The sequence below is a fragment of the Numenius arquata genome, chromosome 2, assembly GCF_964106895.1.
Source record: "Numenius arquata chromosome 2, bNumArq3.hap1.1, whole genome shotgun sequence".
In the NCBI taxonomy this organism is placed as follows: domain Eukaryota; kingdom Metazoa; phylum Chordata; class Aves; order Charadriiformes; family Scolopacidae; genus Numenius; species Numenius arquata.
In genome coordinates, this window is record NC_133577.1 from 36379262 (window position 1) to 36391573 (window position 12312).

Consider the following 12312-nt stretch of genomic DNA (forward strand, 5'->3'; position numbering starts at 1 on the left):
TGTGGTTTTCTGTTAAAATTACTTTCTGTTTTTAAAATCTGCAAATATACAGGACTGTTTTTATCCTTTCTTGAACAAAGTCCCTTAAGCAAACTTATCATATGTTTCCCTTTTCCCAAAATAACATTTCAGATCCCACACAAAGCCTTCAAAATAATCATAGTTTTTTATAAAATGAAATAAGTCCCAATTTATAAATAGAATTTAAGAGGTACAAGATAGCTCTCAGCAGTAATTGTATCAAAGCTTTTTCAAAAAATTTAGGAAGGTGTTTGCAGCCAAGGAACTCTAGTATTACTGTAGCCAAGAAAAATTTGCTTCCTGTTCTTTTCATGTTTGGCGGGGGAAAAAGGCTTTTAAAATGTTAATTTTTGTTCTGGAAGGCAAGGGGCTTTACACAGGGAATCATATATGGAACCATACTGTAAGTACTTGAAGGAACCAGTTGTAAACCAGATGCTCTTCCAGCCTGACAACACATGCATTGTTTCTGTTATGGGTCAAACCCTGTTCACACTGTTCTGCTAAGTAATCCCATTCAAATCAATAAGAAAACATACATGGTGTGAGAAAAATTTTGCCTTAAGTCTTCCAAGTTTAGCATTGTTGGATTTTGTCTGTGCCAGGATGGAAGTCTTTCAAAACCCAGAATGCCTCAGAAATTGATGCTCACAGTTGAGTAGGTGGCTCCCTGAGTCAGCACGAAACCACTGAGAGAGCTTAGTGTTAAGAAGATTTTGTTGGAGGTGCAGTCTTCAGAAAACACCCAAGATCAGTTGTGAAATATATTTTTTTTCTTTTCTTTTATAAGCAGAATGTTATTTTGACACTTAACCAACTGTAAGTTCAGGTAATTATGATTTGCCTATCGCATCTTCCTGCTCAAACTTCAGTGACGCAAAGTCTCGCATTTCTTTTCTTCACTCTGTCTTCTGCAGTTAAGCAGTGCTTCAATATATTGCGAAAGACTTTAGTTTCACTCACTTTTGAGTGAAGGGATTTCTTTACAAGATTTTCTGTGTGCAAGATCCACTGTTTGTTTTAAAGGCAGTTTAGGATTCTTTAGGAAATCATGCAAAGTAAATGTAGGATTCAGAACTACTACCATGTCAAACATAAATCTTCTTTAACAAGGAATATAGGACAAATTGGGAGCATTGCCTTTTTTTTTCTCTTTTTATAGCTCTGGATTTGTTTCTTTCTTTCTTTTTTAAGGTACAATATGTTATTCAGGGATACCATAAGAGAAGAGAGTATATTGCAGCTTTCCTGAGTCACTTTGGAACGTAAGTTTTCTTTTGATGCATTATTTTCTCTAGCAGGGGGGAAAGTGTTGTTTTCTGCACATGGTCTTTGGCTATGTGACTGCTATCCACTGGATAAGATGAAATTTGGTCGTTTTTCACAGAATGATGTGTATAGACTGTCTCTCTGTAACAGTACTAGACTGAAGTTCAGCGTTACTTTACTTCTCTACCAGTTGCCAATCTGATTTTACTAGAATGTAGCAGATGATAGGAAAAGGACAGTAGGGATTTTCTCCGTGCAAGAGAAATGTGCTCATTTCTGAATAAATGACTGGAGGGGTCTTACAGTAATAGGCAGTGACTGAGGTGGGAGGATGGGGAAGCGGGTACGGTTCCAAGCCTTGCAGGAGCCAGAAACCACTGCTCGGCATGAAGGCAGGACTGGGAGACCAGCTGCTCCCGCCACTGAGCAGTATCTTGTCTCGAGAGAGAAAGGGCTGGCAGGTCATGTTGAATTTCTGCAGTTCAAAGGTCCGTGGCCTGGCATGATGACACATTAGCTTCAGAAATCAGCTAGTCAGGGGTACCCTGGCACTGTGAAGGGTGGGCACTTTGCGTTCCTACCTAAATCCTGATTTGAGCGAGAGTCCAAGAGCCGATGCGATAGTGATTGCCTGGCCAGCAGTGCTATACCTCAGTGTGAGGAGGGGGTTTCTGCTTCCGAGTGGTGATGCCAAATGGCATGGATTGTCCAGAGCCCTTAAAATCTCACGTCTCCCAAGTTGAGGGTAAGAAGGATTGGCTTCTAGCATGCACCCAAATTTTATACAACTCTAGATAGCTAACCATGACTTATATTGGAGATAGGAGTGGATAGAGTTGGTGCAAGATCAATCCTTATGAAAACAAGATATTTCTTTTTCTTCTGAGAAAACTACAGTATAGAAATGGCCCGGGTGTGCCTGTGATTTTATTTCCCTTGCAAAGTGGCTCATGAGTCCTGATACTGCTTGAGACTAAATTTTAGAGAACGCCAACTTCTGATGGACGAAACTTAATCTGTCTACTGAACGAATCTTCTGTATTTAATTTTTTATATGCTCTCATGCTTTGCTTTTTTTATGTATACTCTTTTGAATTTTCAAATTTAAGCTCTTTCATTCTGCACATTTTCAATTTTACCCTGTCACTTACTGCAGCGTTAATAAACTGTCTTAAGATTGAGTAACGTACAGGGAATTGGTGTGTGTACAGTTTTTATCAATTCAGTACTGCAGGTGCATTAGCAGGTCTCCTTTCATTCCCAAGTGTATTTATATAAACTGAATATGGCCTTTCTTCGAGTAAGAAACTCGAATGCCACAGCATAAATAAGAAGATTATTAAGATTAAAAGTTTAATCTAATTTTTATTTAACTATAAAATTGTAACTGTTAATAAATAAAGCAAATACTGGAAGTTTCTGAACAATCAAACAAACAAAAAAACAATCCCTGTAATACAGAATTTACATATATATTGTTCAGTATTAGAATGAATGGTAGGTAAAAATTGTATTCATTTTTTTTGTATTTTTTGTTGATAGTGGCGTGGTAGAATATGATGCAGAAGGCTTCACAAAGCTTACTCTGTTGCTGATGTGGAAAGATTTTTGCTTCCTTGTTCACAGTGAGTAACACTTTGCCTCAGGCATAAATGTCTATCCTCTTGAAGATACAAGTTCAAAAGGGAAAAAATACAATTACAGGAAACAATTTAAATGTTTTAGCTATTTTTATCCAGTGCTTAATGTATTTTTGATGTGGCCATGACACTTTGAAAACACAAAATCCTGATTGTAGTTGGAGAAGGAGGGAGGATCCACATAGATAGTGTACTGCCTGCCTTACAGAACACCAAAAGCGTCCTGGGAAATTTTTCTGGTAATATCACAGTTGTAATTCGTCCTTTCAAAAGTGTCAATAACGAGGACCAATGCTGTATATAACCTGGGAATACCTAAAATCTTATGTAATTGTCAGGAATTAATGCATTGATAGTGATAGTAAAGACACTTTAGTGTAGGGAAAATATATTGAATGAGAAATACTACTACACTGTCATTAGGAGCCAAAAGTTATTCGTAGACTGAAACTGCGTAAGCAAAACTAGCAGTTTGCTATAGTATGTAGCTAGATTTGCTGTCATTTGAAATTTTTAAATCAAGATTGTATTACTTTCAAAAAGACATTGTTAAGTATATAGTCATTACTGTATTTAGAAATGAGTAAGTGTAGCTTTGTTACTACCTTACACTTGTTAACTTCAGTAGCATTATTATTTTTCCCTATGGGAAGAGGAATTTCAAGGTATCAAAGATATTTTGGTCTGGGAAAATTCAATTATATTGCCCTTTATTTTTGATTGTTACACTTCTCATCTTTGTTTAAAATAATTATAATCCAATCTGGGCAGCTGCAAGGTTGGTGTCTGCTAGCACTGTAGTACTGGAATATTTCAGATTACGTCATTTTTGATTGTGGGCTAGCTTTTCACGTGGAAAGCTAATGATGTCAAAATGACATCATAGAAATTTGTCCCAGAGTTTTTAAAGCAAGAAGTGGGGATTGCCATTGTTCAGAGAAGTCCATCACCCTGTCTTATATTGGAGATCATAAAAAATGGTCTCACTGATCCCTTTCTCTTATCACTGAAGATTTCCAGACAGTAACGACTGTAAGAGCTCTAGAAAACTCAAACTTGAAATTAGAAAACGTCCATCACATTAATATAATTTATGTTGTGGAAAAAAGAAATTAAACTGATCTTTTTTGAAAAATTGTCCTTATTACATCTTTACTTACTCTTCAACTACAACTGAGAATTGGTCACTGGGGGATTGTCTTCTATGACATGTTGCTTCTTTATGTACAACCTTCCTGAAGAATTCCCACCTTTCTTACTCCCCAATATGTTTGGCTTAATTTTATTGGTGTTAAAATTCCTGTGGATTTGATTTTTGCCGTGGGATAATATAACTTAATAGATGTTGAAGCAGTTAGATTTCAGAGGAATCAAAATTCAAATTTCTGTCAAATAACAGAGTAGGTTTTAACTGTGTAATATTCACAGCACTCAATTTAACTGGCATGAAAGCTACAATTATAACTGAATAGTTTATCACTATGTATTAACCCTGTGGCCTTAGAAATCATACAGTGGCTTAGCTGTGTAAGCCATTGCATCACCGGCTCGTTGAACAATCCACTGCAAAAACATTTATGTTCCATGCACTAAAGGATATTGCAATGAAAGGACCGAAACCTGCACTTCATTTCCTGAGTGAAGTAATGTAGACTTTCATCTCTTAACCACTGACATAACTATGTATATTATAGTTGAATATTTAGCAAGCATCTAATAAAATGTCTGGGACAGATAGCCATAAGTTCAAAACTGTTCTACTTTATATATTTACTATAGTAGTATGCAGAGAAAGCATTCAGAGGAGAATAAATAGGTCAGTATACGGCAAGCACCATGGCAAATCAAATGAAAGGATCCATAGTGAATCTTACTGGGATCTTAATTTTGGTTAAAATTTTAGGTTTGAGATTGTGAGGTATATAAACCCTAACATGAGTTGTATTTCCTTTAAAAGATGCATCAGAGATTTCAAAAATAACTGTGGGATCTTTTTGCAACTATTTGCATTCAAAGTTACAAACTAGTTTGGAAACTATGAAGCAAAACACATTAGAACTAAAGTGAAATTACTCAGAATAGTTTTATTGAGTAACCTGAATTAAAGATAAGAGGAGAGAAATGGCAAAGTAATTCTGGATTGCTAAAGCCCAATAACCTGAGAACAATTTCAATTGCTAAAAAAAATTATTTGTGCAGTAGTTACAGAATGAAGAGCAAAGTCTACCCACTCTCCCTTAAAACACAGAAGAGCTACCTAATTGCAAACTTAATCATTAGATTAATGTAGCTGCTGAAGTTATTATATTAGATCAAAGAGCAGTCAAAGGAACTGTTGCTTTAGTGGTTTAGTTCTAAAAATTGATCAAGTGCTTTCAAATATATGACAGAAGAAATAAACATTCAGAGAAGTTCATGTATCCGCATGGAAGAGGAAATCGTTAATCAGGCTTAGTGCTTTTGATATTGATATTGTTTATGAGTGAGTCTCAGTACGAAGCTTTGTAAGTAAACTTCAATATACTCCTGATTTCTTGCTCTTCTTGTCTATAAATCAGCTAAAATTAGTTTTTGGAGACATATTTCTTCATGGTTTTCTTCCTACATACATTCTATGTATTTATACCATATATATAAATGCAAACACTGGTTATATTATTTGTGCACAGTTAAGAATTAAGTAGCCTTATTGGTGTGGACACAAGAATAGGACTCCAAAACAACCTGGATATAGGCTTTTCAATATTAGTTTCTATCTCACAAGATTTTTAGGTCATCAGCATAAAGGAGATTGACAGAAGTTGGACCGGTTGCAACAGCAAATGAAACACTGCTTGTGATAGTGGTTATTTGTTTAAGACCACTTGAAAAGGACAGATATTTAATTAAAAAAGTTTTGTTTCATTGAACAATATTTCAGGGGATGGAGAATGTTGGAAGCTGCCAGCATTTGTATCTTAAGTTTCTACGGGACCTCAGCCTTAGGTGAAGTTGGTAGGAACACTTGCTGCCACTGACCTTGGCTAACTGTAAGGGATTTCAGCTTCTGTGTTGGGTAATACCAGTGACCCAGGAGGTCCAAAGTGCTGGTCATGTAAAGGTTAAAGTTTAATTAACAAGCTTTCTTGCTATGGGGGTGCCAACTGAAGTAGCTTTTTGTCCACCCTCTTACCTATCTGTTCAGTTATGGAGTTACCTCTGTCAGAGAATAGATCAGAAATAGGCAGCATCTCAGCAAGGAGGTTTTTACACAAGAGAGAGAAGCAAGCGAGGGGCCTAGAGCATTAATTGGGTCATAGGAGGTTGTATCTATGAGTATCAGGCTTTGGGCAGACACCTGCTTCTGGATTCAGGGGTTTTTGCTAGAAGTCTTCAATGCCAGCTTCTGATGCATTCCTGTTTGGATATTGCTGTCTGCGGCCATTTGTCAGCAGAGCAATATGTGCCAATGCAGTCAGCTTATGTGGGTTGAATTGATGGCCTGAGCTAAAGAACTGGGGTTCACTCACATAAACCTCTTTTGGATCTGGATTAGCACATCTGTCCACAGCCTGAGAAAGCAGTTTGGAAAATAAAGACACAAACAAAGAATTTTTGGTAGCCATGTTTGTCAGATGAGGCTTGAGAGGAGGGGGAAAAAAATAGAACATTTGGGGAAAGAGCATTGGTAGCTGGGAAGACAAGTTTACACTACCATACAAAGAAAGTGCAGTTTATTCCGGTAGGTTTCAGAGAAAGAGGACTGTGTGCCCACTCACTGTAAATAAACAAAATGGCTTTGAAGAAGTAATTTGTTCTATCAGTCCCCTTTCCAAGCAGAAATAACTCATTAGGCTTCAGACACTGTTTTAATCACTCAGTAGAGCAACAATAATTTGTAGAATTTAGGTAAATGTTAATTTTTCAGGCACCTGGTGTAGTTTAAGATGTTACCTGCCCTTTAAAGGAGATTGCCCCACCTCTGGAAAGTCAACAGAAGAGAGCTAAGGAGAATTTGTCAGCCTCTTCATCTATTCCCCCTGCAGCTGTTTAAATAAACAAGTTAGACTTTGTGGTAGTAAATGGCTAGCAAGGAGGTTTGGTAAAGGCTTAAATGGAAGATTTTGCCTGGATGAAAGTGCTTCTGATCACTTAGTGTTTGCTGTTTGGGTTTAGGAGAGCTTCTGTGAGAAGGCAAAAGTGTTTTCTTTCATCTAAGATTGTATTTATTGTTCTTTTTGAAATTGCTTTTGCAGATTCCTATTTGAAAAATCACATGCCTACCACAATAACTCCACAGTCACTGAGGTAATAAAAATGTGTAAGAAATATTTGTTTATCTGAGCAATTTGGAACCCAGAACATGAGACTGTTTCGTGTAAACATTCCTGTAAATACTTCAGTAAACCTTTATCTGCCTCTAGTTTTGGCCATAGAGCCCTCTGTTATATAGGACCTATAGATCTTGTTAAATGTAAACGTGAGAAGTAGCTAGTGTTTGTTGTTTTGGTACAGTATTTAATGCGGTTGGAATGCGCTCAATGACTCCTGTGTGCTACTGGAGTATGAATAACCAGTTGAGTGGGTTGGTAGTTTTAGAGATATTTTTTTCTATTTTCCGTCATGGAAGACTTGCTCACGTACTTTTTGGAAGCTGAAAAGAAGATAGACTTCGAGAGCTGCTGCTCTTTATCAGTATCAGAGTCTTGCAGTCATCACAATTAACACTTAAAATTCCAGGACAAACATCTTAGGAGGAAATTAAGATTGCATTGACTCTACTTCTTCAGGGAAGTTAGTCTGATTATGAAAGAGAAGTCTCTTCAAGAAAAATATGGAAAAACAAACTGTTGCCTGCCCAAGAAGTTTCCTAAAAAAAAAGGCCAAGTGTTGAGTGGAATTTTTACACTAGATTGCTTCTGTGAGCTTTTTATCTAATGAGGTGTTTTGGCTTCCCTACATAGTCCTTTTATTTTACTCTTCTCATTGTTCTTTAAATGAAAATGGGAACTTGTGACTGTGAAAACTAAGGGAGAAGGAAAAAGAGAACATGACAGTGTGAATAACAAGGTATAGGAGAATGAAGGGATGTCTGGTAGTGTCAGGAAAGTAAGATAGCTCAGCAGAAATGTCAAGCATAATAAAATAAATATTTCAGGAGTCTAGTATGAGGAGTTCAATGCTGATCAAAAAGGTCTGCAAAGGTTGTACAGGGATGTCATTTCTTTCTTAAATGAGAAACCGGAGATTAACAAAGCCCCGGTGATGTAAAACTGGCTGGCAGAAGTCAGAAGCCATTTGGATCTTACGCTGGGGAGTAATTTTTTGACTGTTCAGTAAGCAGATAAGTGTCTCTGAGGCAGTCTTTTCCTCTGACTCTCTCAGTGCTTTTAGTCAGTTCCTTGGATTTCTTTGAGTCTGGTCGTGAAAGTTCCTGAGCACGTGTATATACCCGGAGCCGTTCAAAACTTTATACATTGTTTTAATCACCACAAAACAAAGTATCCGCTGGCATTTCCTGTGTAGTGAGGTGCGTATCACTTAACTGAAGTCAATGAAAGCTGCAGAGAAGGCTGCAGTGCTGTGGATCAGGCAGTGTGATGGAGAAGCAACCTGAGTCATGGGCACACAGTTCTGCACTTAACTAGGCATAGGCAGGGGCTAATCCCAGGACTGAATTGCAACATTTGGAAAATTAATCAGCCTTTTGCTGATCATTTATCTTCGTTGTATATTTTTCTTCTTTGTTTCTAAGGGATGCTGCCAGCTAGATTTAGTTTGAAATTTGTATTGAAAGCTGATAATTTAATTTTTGTCATTAAGAGCATGTTAAGCATTGTGTTCCTTTGATTCCATCCTGGGTATTTACTTGTATGTGAACTGAATAAGGTTTTCCATGTCTAGGTATTCATAATGGATGCAAGTGAACCTGAAAACAGAGGTTTTCTTTTCTTTTTTTTCCTGTTTCTCTGTGTCCATTTTATAATCACGTCACTTACTATGAACTAGTTTTAGATTCATATTTATAATTCTGCTTAAAAATGGAGAATGGACACAAGGCATTTCCTTAAACTTGGTGTGAACAGCAACAAACTGGAAACAACTGTTGTAATAAGAATTAGGTTTTACGAGTATTTTATGATGGCCTGGCAGGGGTGGACTGGCAAAATATTTTTAAGTGTCACTTTGCTGTGGATGTTAGTTACCTTTGTAATTTCTGAGAAACATATATATTTGCTATACCTTTAAAACTGTGGTATATTGCTGTATACATTAATTGATGTTCTTCCAGGAACTGTGAGCACTTTAACAAATGGTCTGAAATGGTCTCTAATAACTTCATATAAAATTGCACTTTTCAGGAAAGTGAACTGTTGCTTTTTCTTATCTAATAGAGTACAACTACTGTGTGCCCAAGTAGATGACAAGATAACTAATAAATTCTCAGAAGAGATGCCTGAGATAGAGAAGTGATATGATCCTATTTTATCCAATCAGGTCTTGGAAAAAGTAATTAGGTCACAAAAAGTCATTGACAGAGTTGAGACTTGTGTACCGATTGTGATACTTTTTCTTCTTACTCTGTGTGTATGTCTTGTGTCTGCACATTCTGATGTGGTCTCACATGGCATTCACAGGTCGGTTTTCTCTAAGATGAGAACTATGTTAGAGGCATGAGATACAGTAAGTTGAAAATTGCTCATAGTGGCAAGTAGAAAGCAAATATTTTGTTTTCAGTCTGGGAAGGAGATGATGAGCATGGATTTCACATGGATCAGTCCTAGGTTTGACACCAGGCAATGTGTTCAGATAAAAACAGGGTGATACAGAACATCAAAGGACTACTGGAGATATGAAATTTCTAGAAACAAGAGCTGCATCAAGAAAAGAAAGATTTTTCTGAATCCTTTTTCCGTATCTCCTTCCTCTTTCTACCCAACGACAATTACTTTGTCGCCAAAGTAAACTTTTTCTAAGCATCCATATGGGACACAGCAATGGCACACAAAGGCAACTGCTGTATGCCTTTTATGGAATAGATATATATAATTTACTTTTGAATATTAAGAAATACTCCTTGGTTTAGAGATGGAACTGGTCATAGAGATACTTAAATATTTAAAAGGGGGAAGGAGGGAGTACTTAAACTGCTTTTCTGTCTCCTTTGTCACCAGTTCCCCTGCCCCATTCAGCAGTAGTCCTACATTTTCCCTAGTCTTCCTTTTGCTGTTGCTGTTCCTGTAGCAACCCATCCTGTTGTTCTTAACTCCTTTTGCCAGATTCAACTCCAGGTGAGCTTTGATATTCCTAACCCAGTCTCTGCATGCTCAGAGAGTATCCACAGCTCACGTGCTTCCTTTTCATGTTTGAGTTCTGTCAGGTGCTCCTTGTTCATCCACATAGGCCTCCTGATACTATTGGTTGACTTTCTGCTTGTTAGGATGGACCATTCTTGAGCTTGGAGGAGGTCATCACAACCTCTCTTCTCTCCAGGACCATTATTCCATAGGATTCTTCCATGGGATGAGCAAGATCCCTGAATGGCCCAAAGTCTGCTCCCTGAAGCTTAGAGCTGTGATCCTGCTATTTGTCTTCATCCTCAAATGGAGTATTCACAACAGAGCGCCAAAAACAACTTATAGTCTAGAAAACATGGCTTAAAAGAGTATGTTCAACAAACTGGTTCTTTAGGTCTTGGAAGAACACTGGAGAGGTAAACCTTTAGAAGTGCAAAAGGTGGTTTCAAGGGCAAAAGTGATAAATTGTAATATTCAGGACTGGGAAGAAGCAGTGGGCCTATACTGCAGTAAATTTCAGTTTAGCTTCAGAAATTTCTGGTGAGGCTTAATTGGCTGGTTGGGTCGAGCAGGATTGCACTGCATTGTTATTTGAAAGCTGTAAGTCTGCATGGAGCGGAGCTTGAGAGAACAGGGTAGTATGCATGTCAGCAAAGGGTCCTCTTGACCTGCAGGATAATGTCACGCTGATCACACATGAGAATAAAATAAATCAGTTTCCTTTCAAATCCCAGGCAGCATTTATAACAGGAAACATATTTTATTTGCAAGCTTAATAAAGTATCAGTGAGAGAAGCCGATGGTTTTGCACAGCTGCTTTTCAGGTAAAAACATGCTTTAAAAGTCTTCCTGTCCTGTTGGAAAGTAATGTAGAACTTCTCAGCATTCTGCAGTGTGTGTCTGTATTGGGAAAGCAGAGGAAGAGTTTTCACCTTTTCTCCACCAGTAACATGCAATGGTCACCAGCTTGTGCCAAGAAAGGACACAGCTTGCTTTTTACACCCATAACAACTGCAACTGTATTTAAAGTATAAGCTTCAAGCAATTCAGATGGAGAAGAAGAAGCTTTTAGTAGCATCAATCTCATCAGCACTTAGAGAAGTTACTATAGAAACTGTTACAGCAGAAACAATAAAAGGAAATAAAAACGGAAGGGGGAGGGAATGAAGATCTTTGAGAATTTGAAGTAAAAATAAAGCTAAATAGATGTCAGTAGCTGAAGCTAGTGAGGTAAAAATAAAAAGCCTTTCTCTTAATTAAAATAATCACAGTTACAGGCATTAGAGAAAGAAAAGACCTGGGAGGCCATTACGTCATTTCTTTGGGCTCAATATAGGATTATGAGATATTCTATGGGATATTTTTAGGAGGTAGTCTGGTCTTGCTGTAAAGGTCCAAAAGAGTATGACTTAGTTGAGGTGGGTGATGGTACTTCAAAGCAAGAAGGCATTATAAAGCAGTTTTTGGGTTGTTACATCACATTTTTGTGGTCTTTGATCACATAGCTGGAAAGTGCTTGAAGAATATCCTGATTTGATCTGTTACTTAGCTCCTCTGTAAGACTAAACGAAGAATTACAGATACTCTGTCTGCAGCACGTGACTGTAACCTAAGGTATTTAAACTTTTTGTCACATTTTTTTAAAATGCTGTTTTTATATGAAGGATGGGGTACTTAAAAGGAAAGATGCAGGGTATGATAAAGTCATGGGATATTTTTACAACCGTATCAACTGTTATGTTGAAAGAAAAATCAAAATAATAGTAATCATAAATCTGGTTGCCACTGGTGCCTGGACTATATTGTAGTTCCCATTATCAGTGGAAGGAGAACCACAAGATAGATGCAGTACTGTCGTGCCATCCTCTTCAAATACTTTATATTTAAAGAAAAACCAACAAACCAAAACAAATAAAACTAACTTATCTTCCATTGATTAATATTGTACATTTAGTTGATATATAGCTGATGCAGCTAAGGAAAAACATAGTTGGCTTTTTTCATAGTACTTACTTGTATTTTCATAGCATTTATTTATTTATTAGCATGTATATAAGTCACCTTACTCATTTACTATGTTAAGTGTTGACTTTGCCAATGGGGTA

The 12312-nt window shown here is 37.2% G+C and overlaps 1 protein-coding gene across 1 annotated transcript in view; it reads left to right on the forward strand.

Moving 5' to 3' along the window:
- Positions 1 to 12312, forward strand: part of BABAM2 (BRISC and BRCA1 A complex member 2) — a 175031-nt gene that overhangs the window by 134030 nt on the left and 28689 nt on the right. Inside the window, exons 9-10 of the mRNA XM_074144601.1 lie at positions 1216 to 1286; positions 2833 to 2915. Coding sequence (XP_074000702.1) covers positions 1216 to 1286; positions 2833 to 2915 — 154 coding nt within the window. The remainder of the gene's footprint in view (positions 1 to 1215; positions 1287 to 2832; positions 2916 to 12312) is intronic.